This window comes from Meleagris gallopavo, chromosome 10, assembly GCF_000146605.3.
Source record: "Meleagris gallopavo isolate NT-WF06-2002-E0010 breed Aviagen turkey brand Nicholas breeding stock chromosome 10, Turkey_5.1, whole genome shotgun sequence".
Taxonomy (NCBI): Eukaryota; Metazoa; Chordata; class Aves; order Galliformes; family Phasianidae; genus Meleagris; species Meleagris gallopavo.
In genome coordinates, this window is record NC_015020.2 from 22632226 (window position 1) to 22649149 (window position 16924).

At 41.0% G+C, this 16924-nt stretch overlaps 1 protein-coding gene across 2 annotated transcripts in view; it reads right to left on the reverse strand.

The window, feature by feature from the left end:
* Positions 1-16924, reverse strand: part of LRP8 (LDL receptor related protein 8) — a 64627-nt gene that overhangs the window by 36996 nt on the left and 10707 nt on the right. For both annotated transcript variants that reach the window (XM_019618754.2, XM_019618753.2), the window contains exon 2: positions 2163-2291. In XM_019618754.2, the coding sequence (XP_019474299.1) occupies positions 2163-2291 (129 nt within the window). The remainder of the gene's footprint in view (positions 1-2162; positions 2292-16924) is intronic.

Below are 16924 nucleotides of genomic sequence, written 5' to 3' on the forward strand. Positions count from 1 at the left end.
ATTGAAAGCCTCTGATGCCTGCACCCACCCAGGAAGCTCAAAGTCTGCCCATCAGTGCCTTCCTGCCCCGTCCCTTGGCCAGAGAATAGCCACATTCAGATTCAGCAGTGATTTCCACCTTGCACCCACTGAGGTGGCAGCCTACACTGGGATGACAGTCAGTGATAAGGAACTAAGTGAAAGTCAAATTCACCTCACATGAGTTATCCAACAGCCATCAGAAGATGGTAGTTTGTCCTTGAATTAAATTTCCATTTTACAATCCTACATGTGCACTACAACTGTGGAAGATGAGTAAAGCTAGAGACGCCGAAACATCCAGAAGGCAAACACTCAGCTTTTTCTAAATCTGTTAATAGCATAATTATGCTGAAATTATGTAGCATCTAGAACATATTTAAATTCATTTTGGGGGCCACCTCAGAGCCTTGAAAAGAAGAACTTCAAAGCAAGCAGTTTCAAATGAAGGGTTTTTTTTTAAATAAATAATAGGCTCCACGCAACAACTCCTACTAGCGTGAGCAGCAGCATTAAATTAGTAGAGGTATCCACCAGTGTAAAATTGTTATAACTTCATTAACTCCTACTGAGGGAAAAAAATCTTACTTTGCTTGCAGTTACGTTTCTCTTCTGAGCTTGTCTCTAAAACAGTTCAACAACAAAAAAGCACATGCTATAGAGAGAACACTAAGGATTTCATACAGATCACTGCTTTTGAAAACTGCCAAAACATAATTACCTTAAAGGACAAAGGATTAGGGCACATTACCAATTTATCACATCATAATTAATGAATTAGGAATGGTCCATGCACAGGCACTTAATTTCACATGAATTAGGAGGCAACGTGAGGCAGTCTATGCCTTTTCCTTGCAAGTCAACCCAAGTGGAGCTATGCTGCGTGTGGTCAGAACAAGCAGAGAACTCATCATGTACACAGTAACCTGTATCCGTTACCACTGGCCTACAGAGTTCCATGCAAAACAGAACAGAGATGCTTTGGAAAATTTTATGTCTAATCTGTATTGCATTGAATTAGTGATTTATGTTGAAGCTTCATACTCTGATATACAACTTCAGTGGAAAAACAACGTGGATTGTGAACTGGTCAGGCATCACAGATCAAAATTCAGTTTTCAGATGAAGAAACAACGTGTGTCTCACCAGTAATCTGAATCACACAAAATGACAGGAACAGTGACAGGAGTGAATAACTATGGGGTGATGGCAGTCACACAGAATAAGAGATAATTTCTTAATAGCTTGGGATTATTTATACAAGGAAGTAAATAATGACAAGTAATAACAATACATAACTAATAACAGAGCAGTGATAGGAATGAGATTTTACTTTGCATAGTAATGGATAGACTGATATTCGCAAAGTTCTGGTGGTCTGTATAAAAGCAAAGTTGGAAAATGAGCTGAGATATCAAAGGGAGTCACAAAAATGAGCCAAGCATTCATTCAGAAGAAAGATACTTGACAACAAGAAGCACATAGAACTAAATATGTTTAGTCTATCAAAAAGACAGTTTGAGAAATGACTTGATTACACAGTGTAGGAGTTTTCACAGAGGGAATACACTGTTAAAAAGCTCTTTCACTCAGGAGAAAAAGGCCTAATGAAAGGCAATGGCCATTGAGGGACTGAATTTAAAACTGTTACAGTAAATTGTATATCATTCTCTCTCTGTCCAGTAAAATCAACAGGCCACTTACAAAGAAAAGTCCAGACCTATCTATTACATCCCAGCAGAAGCTAACATAGCCTACAGGGCTATGCTCTGCAGGAAGAAGAAGGTGGCACTAAGCTGCTAAGCTGTAAGAGAAAAAGGTTTGCTATTTAAGTCCTTACAACATCGCCTGGGTATTAAGCTCTCATAATCATGACCAACCAACTATATTCTGCTACAGCACAGAAGACATACAGCATAGCTCTCCACAGAGTTCCCTTTATATTCTCCAGCCATCTCCAACTGTAGAATCCCTCGTTCATATCTTTTTTTAAGATCCACTACTTAGCATTGCAAATATAGACTGAGCGAATTTTGCTGGCAGAAAAGCCATCCCTTTACATGCAATTTGTAATAGTCACTCTGAAACTTTCATAGTCCTACGGGGAGACGTTGTGTGTGTATTAAAGTATTTCTCTAACTCACCAGGAGCACAACCAGCCTCATCAATACCGCTTTCACAGTCCTTCTGCCCATCACATCTCCAGGACGACGGGATACATTTGTTGCTTAAGTCTCCACAGCTAATTTTTTCAGCTGGGCATACTTGTTTGGCTAGAAGAACAAAACAAAGAAAAAATACAAGTTTAACATACTTCCAGACATTGCTAACACCATTTGCACTTTTAAAGTTATTTTCATTTCATATGGCTCAATCCTGAGACCTGTAATGAAATGTGAAGTCCACAGTTCTGAGGTCTGCCTGCTTACAGGCTCCCTAAGAGAGATCACAGTATTTTCACATGCAAAAGCAGCCTGCCCCTCAATGTGTGCCTGATTCAGCCACCCTGCTTTAGGAACACAACTGTACAGCAGCATGCAAATAAAATGAACTAACCAATCCTTACCCAGTTTGGCAGGATTTGTTTATTTAAACAGATCAACTTTTCTGTTCAAAACATGATACATTTTCAAATAGTTTTTCCATAGGTATTAATAATTATAATGCTACGTATGGCTGCAAGTCTACTGAAAAGGAAGAAACTTAAATTCTAAAGGAAATCTTAAATTCTGGATTAGAACTAAAAATATCTTTCACAGCATGCCACCCTGGTAAAGAAATTAATGCAAAGTCTGTCTGCTTTCCAAGTACTGAGCAGGAGAGGATGAACATTACACCTTCTCTCCACTTGCACAAGAAGGTGTTTGAGGGCTCTCTTGCAGCCTCAAAGCATCAATCCCCCTCTTAAAAGCAGCACCATTTAGCCACAGGATTTCTCCATCTTCTCAGCACCCTGAAGCACTTCAAAAGCTGTTTCTAGAAGCTGTGGGCAAACAATATATCAATATTTTTGGCAAGCTGAAAGGTTTGGAAAAGCGTGGACTGAGGACTCCTATTTATGGAAAACAATCCCTATTTTACTCATCTCACTGACAGTAATTACAGGTATTTTAAAAATGTAAATCAAAGCTTGAACTTGAAGGAATGTAGTAAAAGAAGCTGCTTTTGCTCACAGTTCATCAAATCCCTGCATTTCAATGGTTTCTGCACCTGCATGGAAGCCAACAGTCTGTAAGCACTAGCAGGTAACAGACAGAGGATTCTGCATAAAACTCAAAGCACAACTCTGATGAAAACTTTGGCATTATTTCAGCAAGGTTGTTATTTTCAACCAGAGACAGTGCAGCAGTGCAAATGGACTCAACGTCAGTGTTTGTGCTATGAAATGAGCTTTTAGCAGCTGCAAACCAGACTTACATTTCTGTTTCTGCACACTGCTTACACAAACACCAGACCTTCTGGGCTTACGTGACCAAAATATTTACTTTCTCCTTTCCTCTTCATCCTCCCAGAAAGAAAAGGGTTAGCACCATACACAAGAGTGAGTGCTTACCCTGGACATAGTCTGGACCAACTCGAGCTATAGCAAGGCCTGCCTTTTCAGAAAAGCACCATTAAACAACTCGGTTGAAATGTCAGACACATCAACACCAATTTATCACAATGAACTGCAAATGCCAAGGATGGACAACAATGGTTTATTTATAAGGAGACAAGAGCAAAGAAGACAAGAAGGTTCCATTTACTCACTACCGCCAATGGCACATTCTTCTTTTTCTTTACACGAGGCTACAAAGTCTTTCACAGAACTACAGAGCCTAACTGGCGCCCCACTGTTTGCTTCCTCTTGTGCCACTGCTGTGCTTTTCAGGCTCCGGACATCATGTATATTCAAGAAAGCCCAAGAAAACAGAATTGATTTACTTTCAGAAGACCGTTTGTCAGGTTCTCACCAAACAGGTACTCTAAGAGCATACACAAAATGTAATTAAGTGGCTTCTACTGGTGGGAAACCCACAAGATTTTTCATCAACAGGCTGAAAAGAATCTCCCTTTGTGGAAACGCATCATCTTACAGGTCTGGACAGTTTCTCAGTCTGTTCTGAAATAGCTTCCCATCCTCTCCAGACTGCCCCCTGCATTTATCCAAGGTTCTTCAGAAAAAAAAAAAGCCAGAATACAAACAGAGAAACTACTATACTAAAAGCATTTAATTCATTTGGACATGCCATTTAATTGTTCCTCAAAACCTTTACTGCTACACTTAGTATAGACCTTAAAATTCCTGCCTCCTCATTACCCCCAACAATGGTTTAGTTGTTCTTTGTTAAAGGAAGGTTTGGTTTTTAGCAAGGATCTCTCTTCTTAAATACCGACCTTAGATCTCCTTTTGTCATAGCTGGCAGTCCTATCTCAGAGACATACCATGAACAAAATATAAGTCCACACTTGCCCTACGTGTTTCCATCCAAGACAAGCACAACTGTTAAACGAGCACTGTTCAGATAGGAAGGGATCCAAAGGACAGAGATTGCTTTAGGAAATTCAAGACTCAGAGATCCCAATTCCTGGAGATTTACAGTTCAAAAAAACATCTCAGTCACAGGCTGGCATATAGATTGCATATTATATACATACGAAATTACACTGCGATCTACAGTCACTACTGATTAACATCTGATACATCCCCACTGAATTTTTTGGGATGCATAACAACATTTCCGAATCCATCTTGTGAATTCAATTATTATCACAGCTGAAGGTGTGTGAGTTTGGTCTGTGGTGGTATTTTCCCTTGCCTTTTCTCCCATCTCAACATGGATGTAATTAACAGTGCCTTGTATGCCACTCGCCCACACGTTCTCTCCAGTTCAGGAGAAGTTGCTGTTGCCTTAGTTTACTTCACTTAACCCTACAAGACGCATCAGATTTTCTGCTCGGACTGTTATATAAACGTGTTTTATTTAGCTGACCTCCTTTATTCCCTCCTTGTGTTAAGCCGAGCCCAAACCAAACTGTATCAAACAAGATCCTATTTACACTGAGAAGGACATGCACAGGGGCAGCAGTATCTGTGACGGGTGTATCTCAGGAATTGCTTTGGCACTGGTGCTCAGAGCACACCATGACCTCAATGGAACTCTGCTGAATCCACAGTTTTGCTGGGTGCCTGTGTTTGGAGGTGCCTATGAGCAATATGCAAACACAGACCAATATTAAAGAATTGTTTCCACAAAAGGTTAAGATTCAGCAGTGAACTTCTACTTCGGTCACACTGAGTGAGCCAGAGTCACCCTGCTGGATGACCAGCTTGGTGTAAATTTGCAGCTCCTACTCAAGTCAGTGCAACTGCAACCTGTACCAGGATTTCACTTGATGATATTTGCAGTAGGCAAAAACTTGAGGGCACTGAGAAAATGAAGGTGACTTTGTATTTCCAACTGAAACCAGCCCAGGCTGAAATGAAAGGCACGATCAGTGGCTTTCATGAATTAAGACTGCAGCACTCAAGAGAACTGGAGTGAGACAAAATCCCCACCACAACTGATGTCTTTGTTAACAGCCACCTGCTAGCACAGGATGGTCCCTGCAGGTCAGAATTAGGATAAGCTGAAACACCACTTCCCAGGACTGAGGAACTTGAGCTGCTTGCCACCCAAGTCCACATTTTGGATCACATGCAATAAGCTTCTGTGTGAGCACGCAAAGACTAATAGTGAAAACCTATCCTTTCTACAAAGACAGATAAAATTAACTTAAGGCCATTACCTTCAGACTTTGAACATAAATTGCTATAAGGAACTCAGAAGACAAATTAGGAGAGGCTACTGCAAAAACATAACTTCAAAAGCCAAGGAATCTTAAATAGCCGTAACAGTTGATAAACCTGATAAAAACTTACACTGTAAGGTAAGATTTATATGATGGTGATTTATGCCCAGAAGTTCCAGGATGAATGGAAAAGGATTTATGGAGATTAAATCCACCGCACTGCATAGCACAGATCTTACTAAGCTCATTCTCATGTGCTTGTAAAAAGAAAAAAAAACTTCAATTAGGAGCTGGCAATGAAATGATCGTGCAATTCCTTAGAATCATAGAATCGCGAGGTTGGAAATGACCTGCAAGATCATCCAGTCCAACCATCCTCCCATCACCATTGCTCCACAAGCACTAAACCATATCTCGTAGCTCCTCATCCAGACACCTCTTGAACACTGCCAGGGAGAGGAGCTCCACCACCTCCTTCGGCAGGCCATTCCAGTGCCTGACCACTCTCCGAGAGAAAAAGCTCTTCCTTACGTCTAACCTAAACCTCCTCTGGTACAACTAAAATAGAACAGAATAGGCTAAATGGACAAAAGGTTTAGGATGTCTAGAACAGATAGCACATACCATGCCCTTGTGCAGACGATCACCTTTGTGATTATCATCTGATTATTATCTGATCGGACTGAAATAATCAAATTCCCACGATAAATTCTAATTCTTGAAACAGACTCAAAATAAAAGCAAGGTAGCTTTTACGAGAAAGACAAGTTTTGAACAGAGGCTACAAACAATGCTGGTGAAGAAAGTGATTTTCAGGGGTAGCACCAAATACTTTTAACAGGTTATTAAAGACTCTGCACAGCCCAAAGAGATAGGATCTTTTATGGTGAGCTGAAAAGAGAGATGGCATCAGGTTTTATAGTAAAAAATCATCAAGTTTCATGCCCTGTGACTTCAGTCTGGATGGGTCACAAAGGGTTTACTTAGCAAAGCTCACAGCTATCCTGGCACACTTGTTATTTGTTTTCTAATCTATCCTAGCATACCTACGAGACAAACCTGAGCCTGGCTACAAGAAGCCTTTAAAATTTATCAGCGTCCACTGTGTTCCCCCATAATTAGTGATGCATGATGCTGTCAAGGCAATTCTGATCCAGGAAGCTCTTAGGAGAATAAAATACTCAAAGGTAACAGCTGACCCAGCACACAGACTGGTAGCAACGTAGCTGGGAATCAGTGAAGTTCAAACAGACATGCTAAGGGAAGAAAGAAGAGTGTCAAGGAAGAAATGAGAGTCAGGAGGTTAAGGCAGCACAAGCTAGCCAAGAATGGAAGTCGGCTAATTAACCCTGAGAAATGCCATTTTTTAGAGGCAAACCTGCCCGGTGCCTTAGTTCAGTGATTCCAAAGCCTTGTGAGCAAATAGATTCTTGAACAACTTTCAAACTTTCTCACGCAGCCCCACAGCTGACAAATTGATGCACTGAGCTGCTGAATGCAGCCCTCTGAGCCCACGACGGCCTTGAGGAGCAGAGGTGTGCAGCTGGGAACAACTGCCTTAGCCTTCCTCTGCCAACATGTGACTTATTAGAAGTCTTCTGTCATCTATTCAGGTACCAGCCTGGCGGTGTCAGCTCTGCGTGTAAGCAGCACAGCCTAATCCCTATTATCCAGGCATCCCATGGGCACAACAGACCCAAGTCTGAAGCTGTGATTTATGAAGCCTATCCCTCATGACCTGAATTAGCAAGGACTGTGGAAAGGGCTGTTCTCTACAGAAACACAAGTAGTAACTATATTCTCTCAATCTGTAGCAATACAGTAATGCTTCTTTCTTTATTTGTAGGCTTTAGGTTTAAATACATTGCAGCTTGCATCAACCTAATGAACTAAAGACTCAACGACAAAATACTCCAGATTGCAGCACACAGCCAATCAGTCATACCTTTCCTGTGTCATCTGTAGCTCAGCAGTTTGAAAGCATCTTGGAACAAGTTCTGCAAGGACAGTTTTAGACAAGAACTACATTTTTCTTTTTTTTTAACTAAATAAAATGTTACATGACCATTTTTGGTTTATTGATACAGAGTTTTGTAACCTTGCTTCACTCTGTGGCACTGTGACCTTTATCTGTTAAAAGTCAGTTTTTAAAAGGCCTGGCAGTAAGTCCACCAGCCAGGTCCCCTTGGTCACCACCTCAGTTCTTAGGAAAGTGGATGAACACAGCACTGGGAGCTAAGAAGCCCAACAGGCTAAAGGCTGAGCAGCCAATGAGAGCTAGTTTATTTATCTTTCCATACACTCCTTTCTAGAATTCCCATAATATGCAAATCAAAGAGTTCCAATCCTATTACAACAAATCCAGAAGGAAATTCCAGAAGAAGGCTCATTTCAGACACATTCAGGCACAATGAAGCTCTTGCCTGCTTCACTTCTGAGCCACATTAATCCTCAATTCTAAATTAGGCACAACATAAAAAAAAGTCCATCAAGCAACAAAAAACAGCTACTAGATGTTAGTTGTAAACTGAAGACAGTAAAAAAAAAATTATATTGAAAGGTCTGAAGGTATGTCTAAAAATCACAAAAGTGAGAAAAAACGCCTCTGCAAAGTGGCTCCATTTTATCCATTTTACAGGGCCAGTATGGATTTGAAAGTACTACAGAGACCACAGGGAGCATCCACAAAGCTGCTGGGATGAACTCACTGGCCAGGTAACTTTGTAAAAGGGGTGTTGTAGGAACAAACCACATGAAAGGACTCCAGTTGTCCTCACAGTAAGTGGCTGTGCACTGCTTGCACCCATTCAGCAGCAAGAGCTATGTGGCACCAACTGCCATGTTCAGTTCTTCCCAGCACATCCCACTGACTGACACCAGCACAGCCAGAGAGCACAAGCCTGTAAACTGAGATGAAATCATGTACGTAACACAGTATATGTGCAAACTGTATTATGTTCACCTTCCTGTGGAAGTTCTTGCCTCCTATTCTTATCACTTAAGCAATAACAAGGAAGTCATCCGGTATTCTAGTATTATCCTAAAGATAAGGATAGTTTGGTATCTGATGAATTCCTAATGAATATGCTGTTAATTGCATAACCTTCCTTCAGTACAGTAAGTCTTTCATTCATTAAGGGCACGGATTAAACATCCTCGCAGCATTACAGCATCTTCATAATTAATAATATATTCTTCCCATTTCTAAATATAGCCTATCATAAGAAGCTTTAAAGAATCCGAGCTGCACCTCTCACTAAGAACTTTTGATCAGAAGGAAACGAGTCGGTTTGTTCAGACAAGGGATCTGCCCTGTGTTTGCTACCTTTGCAGCAGGCCCAATCCCGAAAGCAGTGCACCTGCTTCAAGCTGGGCCTAGCTGCAAAGCCTGTCAGCAGAAGGAAACGCCCTCCTATCTGCAGCACAGCGCCTTTCTATCTCGGAGGTTTTTCATGCAGATCAGAGATGCACAGAAGTATCATTATGTATTGGAGAACTCCTGCTTGATGAAGAATAATTAAGTCCATGAGAACTCTGCCATCAACCTGCTTAGCAGGCAGCGAGATAATGCACTGTGCAAAATCTCACCAGTTCCATCTTTCATCCATGTGACACTGAATATCCTGATTTGGCAGGGACCCAGAAGGATTACTTAAGGTCCAATTCTGTGCTCCACATAGGACCACCCAAAATTTTAATTCCCTCTTGGAGTTTTTCTTGGTTTTTATTCCTATTTGTTGAGTAAAGACATTACCTCCAAGGCTCACAGAACAGAAAAAGGCTTTATTGATACCATGATGGTATCAATATTATTATATTATTGATCAATATTATTGATACCATGATGGTATCAATAAAGGGCACCAGGCCTGCATGCCTGCAATATTCAAAATGCAGTGCTGGGCTGGCAGGGAGCGAGTGCTCTGCAAGCAGCAGTGCTGCAGCAGGGAGGGAGAAACTGCCACCAAATTTTAGATTAACTAAAGCTAATCTCATACAGTTGTTTTGGACGTTTTTAGATGCTGGCTACAAGGAAACATTAAGGTAGCTTCCTGTATGAGCTCTGGCTGACTGCAGGTCCTGTCACAGCACTTTTTGACTGCCTCTGCAGATCAATAAATGGTGAGATTGGGGGAAAAAAAAAAAGGAGAGCGGCTCTCCCTCACCCATGAACTATTTTCCCTTAAATGAACAAGGCTATTTTTGCCCTGAAAATTCCTTTGCAATGATCTGGATTGTGTGAGTAATTCCCAGATGGATTGACTGCCGGTGGCAGAGCTCAGCCTGCAGCATCTGGGCCAAACGTTTTCATGTAAAGCCATGCAGCTTCACCAAATTCGGCACCAGCTGAGACAAGTTCCCACATCTGAAAGCTCAGAACATTAAAATCAGCCAAATGCTGGCACAGCAAAAGCAAAGCATTTCTACACCAACACCCAATTTCAGGTACAGCATTTCTTTAAGACAGGTGTAATTCTGATTTACAGACTTCAATTGCTAAAGATTTCTGGACAAGTGAGCGCACTTGTTTATTTATTACTGTTGTTAAGAGTGGTGTTATCTTATCTCTAGTTCTAGCCCTTATCTCTACCTCTCAATTTATCTAGTTTCAGCTTCTGTTCATAGGATCAAACCATGCTGTTTCTTGCTAGCCTATGGAAACAACTGTATGATGAAACCTCTCCTCTAAGCAGACAGGTGTGTATCAATAAAGACATCTCTCAACTCTCTCTTCAAAATCATCAGATACCTCCTAATAAGACATTTTCCAACTCTGCAATTATGTGACCCTTGTAAGATTGCTCACGTCCCTAATGTTCAATAACCATTCTGCTTTACAGCAGCTACCTTTGTCTTTTACCAGCTCTCAGTCACCTGTTTAATTTAACATGTGTTAAAGTTCATTTTAACACGTGTTATCATGCCTGAGCTATTTGCTAACCCAGTGAGACTGAATTATCTTTATTTGCAAGAACCTAACCCACCTAGCAAAGGGGCAGAAGTTCACAGACATGCAGTATAACACGCTGGGTCTTAACAGGAAGATTCTCTTTCTAGCTTTTAATATTTAAAAGTGATAGAATGGATCTCTGTGACAAGGCTCTGTCATCTGTATGCAGGATGCATTTGGTCTAAACCAAGCAATTTTTAGACTTTTAAGTTGACAGTACACCTCATTTCCTATGCAGGTCAGGTATAATTTCCTTTCCAGTCACCTATGACTTGAGGCAGCCTGATGTCAGAACTTTAAACAGCTTGCTGCACTCACCATGCCTAACCTTTCCAAAACCTTCTCTAACAACGAGACACAGTTTTCTTTATGAAGGTTTTTCCACCTGCAGGAGAGAAGACAAATGGATCTCAAGAGGAGAGAATCTAACAGTCCAAGAGCTCTGCTGGAAGACCCGAAGCACCTGCTCGGCATCGCACTAAAAACCACAGAAACAAGCAGCTATCATCCCTGCCTGGTAACACCAGGGGCATGGAATGACTGGCAAGCACTTGCCATTAATCATCCTATGCCTTGAAGAAAGGTCAGCTGCACCGCAGTGAGTCAGCTCCTTTGCAGTATGGGCATCTGTGCCACATCCCCAAAGAAAACAGATGCCAGTCTGCTAATCAGCTTTTACAAGAGGAAAGGGACAGCCTGGCAGATATTCTCATCTGTATCACAATTACAGCCTAAGCCTGGAGCAACACGCGCTTCTGATGATCCCAGGCTGAGCTGAATCAGTACATCCTTCAAAATGTACAGGAAACAATTCCTTAGATGGACCCCAAAATGCAACTTGGAATTGTTGGAAATGTCTGAAAACGTAAAGAATTCTTCGTTCTGTTGGGGAAAAGAACACTGCAAAAGCAGCCATGTGAGCTCAGCAAAATCAAACACCTATTTGTTACTGTTTGAAATAACACCAATAACCCTACAGAAGTGTGCCCATACCAATGTTCCAACGTATTGCTGGATTACATCAGCCTCCTGACATCAGTTACATCAATGAAGGTAACACTGGGAGAGCACACAAAAGAAGAGCCTATACATCACCACAGCATCCAGATTCAGTACTTTTTTGAAATACTATCTATACTTGATGAACCAAAATATACAGAAAATTGCAAGTAAATTTTGTGAGAATATTCAAGATGTAGATATAATGCACTCTCGGTGACATTAAATCAACAAAACAACCTGACTTGCTTTGCCCAGCCTCATCATTACTGTCCAGGTCATAATACAGTTTTATCCAATGGCACATAAAAACTATGCCTCATGCAGGAGCTCCAGATTTTCAAGAGACAGATTTGTGGATCTTTTCTTCATGTGTGTTGGCACATGTCATCCATGGTATCCATAAAGCATACATCACACGGTTACACAAGAGCTGCATGCTAGCCTTCTCCCTTTTTCTCCCTCTCTCAGACCTCTCCTGTGTCTCCATCAGTCTATTTTGACATGTAAGGATCTGCGGGAAAGTGGATAAATAAGTACAGTAGGGAGAAAGTCTGCAAATGTGCGCGGTTGAGCTATCAAATTCTTTTCTTTGGCTCAGCAGGAGAGAAAGTGCGTCTCGAAAGCCTGAAACATCAGCCCTAGTTCTCAAAATATTTGATGAGCAGATAGGGATGTATTCACTCCTTCTGGGCCATATGTTACACAACAGCTTCCACTGGAAGCTGTTTTACACTTTTTGGAAGAAAACACTTCTTCCAAGCCAGGAACATGGGGGATAAATGAAAACATCCAAGCGAAGGGGAAGAACATGTAGAATTGTTCCTAGGCTACCAAGAAGAAAGAACTTATCTCACAAATGTGAAATTCACTGGCATGCTAATTCAATTTTCTAAAATTTCAATTATTGCACACAATTTTAGAGATCTCTACCCCATTTATTATGTATAACTAGGATTTTTTTTTAAAGATTATTTAGTTTAAATTGGCCTTTTCTAAACATAATTCTGTATCTCCAAGCTATTTCCCTTTGAAATGTTTTCTTAGTGGTCATCTCCCTGGTATTTAGAAATCACCACAAACAACACCTCATAATTTCTTATAATATTTATAAAGAGAAAAATTCTTCGATTTACGTTACTAAATGCTGTCTAAATGCTGTCTCCTGAAGGCAGACTTTAAAAACAATGACAATTACACCACGTAATGAAAATGTAACAGGCTCCCATCTTGCAAAGAAAAGTCTCATACTTGGAAACTCCTTGCTCACTAGCCAGTGGAAGAAAATGGTCATGCAGAACTCAGGCATGTATATACAGGTTGGTATGCAAGAACAGAACACAGTGGTCACTACTAGATTAAATGAAATCCTGCACATCAGGACTCAGATCTGAGCACAGACCTCAGACTGCCAGTAACTGAGACCAGCAGAACAGTCTAGATCTGTTGTTTTATTCCACTTATCATTGCAAGTATCCTTTGTAAGGATAATTATGCATTTCAAAAGGTTTATTGTTTACATCAGCATAATGAAAGGAAGCAAAAAGAACAATCAAAATTTTGCTCGTAATGCTGACATAATATTGCTCAAACATTTCTCTTGAAAATGCCACAAACAAGATTACCAGCTCAGGAAAATTAACAAGGAACAGTTTGACAGGCACTGGCCAAAGGACTGCAACCAGGACTGAGACCACAACATGCAGACAACCCAAACACCCACACTCTCAGACCAACAGCAACTGGAAGTAGCAGTGGTGACCTTTAAATTTCAGGACAACAAAGTCCATCGACAACATGGATTAGATGCAAAATCTGAGAGCACATATGGAAAGGATCAGCTGTGACTGAAGGCTGCACAGATTCCAAACGTTTTTTTTCTTTCCTTCTCTCACACTGACGGGTTTGAAGTTGCTTAAGCTCAACCCTTGGCAGAGGCTGTGCACCTCATTGCCCTCACTAAAATACTGACGCATGTGCACACAATATTAAAGCGCGGCCATGGCCAGATGCCACCCTTCCCACCAGCACTACGAAATAAAGTCTACAGAAGAAATTGCTTCCCAGAAACCATTAATTTAGGATGGTCAGTTTAGAAGAAACTGCTTAGCATCCGGAAAAGGTAGATTTAAAAGGTGGTTGTTCTTTCCAAAAGTATTGGCTCAGGCTCTTTCAAAAGTCTGGACCTTACTCCTTACTTTCACTTCTTAGAAAGAGGTAAATTAACAAGACACCTCATTAAAGAGATATGAAGGAAATCTACGTAAGGGATTGTGAAAGAACAATGTTAAATTTTAAGTGTTTCGATGTTGTCAAATCTTGCTGAGTTAATAAAAAGCCTGCCAAGAAATTACACCAAGAAGAGTATCAAAGTTAAGAGATATTAATCCCGTGGTAAAATTCAACCACAATTCATAACCTTATTATTAACTGGTGTCTATCAAAGAACAATATAACCAACAGACTTAATGCAGCCACCTTGAAAGATGAAGTGGCACCAACATGAGCAGCTTTCACAAAATCCGATCACTTTGTTTCTGTAGATGGTGACACTCGGAACCACTTCACTCACCTCCGGTCCCTTTGTGTCTCAGCAACATTCCTCAGCAATATCTTGCAAATCCCCACTGATATCCTTAATATGCACCACCACCTTAGTGTGTAAAGCAGGAACAGCTGTGCTCTGCCACTGGCACACACTCACATTTCTTCCATCCCTTCCTCCCACTCCCCCTCTACCTCTGCTGCTGTTTGTTCTGCTCTCTGCACTGGTGTCCTCTTCTACTTCTTGCTTAAGCATCTTCTCAAAGTCTTCTTTTGCCAATTCTATAATAACCTTGCTAACAGAATCATAAATCTACGTGTATTTATAAGTGTAACAATCAAGCCATTCTTGGCCTCAGATGAAGACCCCTTTCACTACAGAATGAAGTCTGTCATCTCTGTTCTACTCCTTCTGCTCTCTGTTTTGTTAACCCTCTCGCTTGTTTCTGCTCTAATATAAACTTATTCTAAAACACTTAACTCCAGCACAGTGTAAGCTCTGCTAGAAAGCAGCTGTGGTTGTCTGGGCAGAACCCCACTAGCTTCAGTAACTCAGCTGCAAGTGCAATTACTTAATTACAGGGGAAATGCTGAGCACTGTTAATGGACCCACATTTGATTTGCTTTCTAAAGTATCTCATACACATCTTGGTGCTGAAATAATCCCCGTTTGCAAAGTGCTTGGGTGGTATCAGACAGAATTCCAATTCAGAAGGGGCTCAGAGAATTTAAAATGTGACTTTAAAGTTGACAATATTTCTTTAATCTCTTTCAGGCATTTTAGTTCGCTGTCTAGGTTGCAAATAATAGATCAGGAATTGTTTCAGTGAGTTTCCTATCAGATAAGCAGGTAGGTAATTATAGAAACAAAATGGAACTTTAATTATGCAAAAAAAGAAAAACCAACCAACACACGCACACCAAAAATCTCAACCAACACAGTTTCTTCTATTGTGATCTTCAAAAGCAGTGCTGTTTCTTACAAATGACCATACTGTGTTCGCTGGGAAGAAATCATTGATTAAAACAATCAAAAGCCTTCTAGAAACTTGGACGTGGTTCTCCTTTGTGAGAAAAGAAAATGCTTCATCTGGTTGGCTGAAAGATTTGAATTGCTTCTCCCAAAGCTCGCTTTAATCTTTCCTCACAAATTAATTTAATTAAATCTATTATTATAAGGTCAGTATTTTTACATAACCTATATGAAATCTTGGTGTACTCTGATAAATCTAGAAGATTAGAAAATGTTACCTAGAGTATTTAATCTTGATTTCCTACTAATCATCTCCAGCTGAAGCAACCTGTCTGATTAGTATGCAGTTTCCAGATAAGCCAGTGATCAAATACTCGTAAAAGTGAAACATCATTAGTTGCACTCACAGCTATCTGACAGAGCTTCTTTTCAGTTCCTGCTCTGAAAAGCTGAAGCATCATTAAACAGAGGGTAAAAGAAGTCAGAGACATCAGGAGGAAGCCCCAGCTGGAGTTATCTCATGCATCAGGCTACTGAACAGCCACCACTCCTTCCCCAGATCTTCACTTTCTCAGCAGTGTAGGTGCTCTGCAGTTGATGCCAGCCTAGGTTGGCCGCATTTGAACCAGTACTGCAGAGGCTGCGGTGCAGTGTAGGCAGCAGTCCTTCTCCAGACACTCCAGAGTACTCACGAGACTGGGGAACTGATGTGCAAAGTGCAGGTGGGCACACTGGGTCCTTTCCTTTTTATCTCACACTAATCCTGAAAGAATTTTGTACCTGGAGTGTGAGGAGGAAGGAATGCTCTCAGACTGCACGCTGGGTTTCATCGAGAGCCCGCTGGTTACAAACAGTGATGAAAACACAGGCTCTTCAGAAGCCTCTCAACTGTGGCTGAGAGTCCAGCATAAACCCGCAGGGCTCCCTGAGCCTCTGCATCAGCAGCTGCTCTTTCATTATGCCTCTGCCCAGGCTCATTTTCTTTCTCTGGTTGACAGAGATTACTCCAATTCTAATCAAAACAGGGAGGGAAAAGCCCCACAGAACACTAGGGGGACTAAATTATACAAAGGATAAAGGAGCCAAGCAGCACTGAGACCACATCCATCGTAAAAGAGATTACGGCTGCAAAAGTGCTTCTTATCAATAGGGAACCCACAGCCACAAAAAGTCCCCAGATGATCAAACATAATGAAACCTGCCAAGATGAGTGATAAAAATTATAGAAAGAAAAATTGCACAAGTCTCCAGCAAACTGCAAGAATCCATTGCAAAACATTTTTTTCCTGCTACCAGAAAATCTGCACTTTATCTACTTCCAAATGAAAAGCTTCCCCAGGTATGCTGCAATGTTGGCATTGCACCTTGTGTCTGCTGTTACTACAAGGCCTTTCTGTTCTGTTAGAGCACAGAGTATAAAAATATCATCCAGGACTTTGTAAAAATTCACACTGGTGAAGGCATCTTATATCACACTCCATGTTATGCTATCTTCAGTATGCACAGTAGCTGAAAGGAAGCCATCCTGCAGCACTGTGCTAACATCTGCACTGCCACAAAGAGGCAGCTCCTTCACCAAGACTGGGATCCAAGCTTGTGTCAAATGAAGATACTGCTTTCCCATATTAAAGTGAAAACTCCTATTAGCTGGTAAAGGTATCAACATA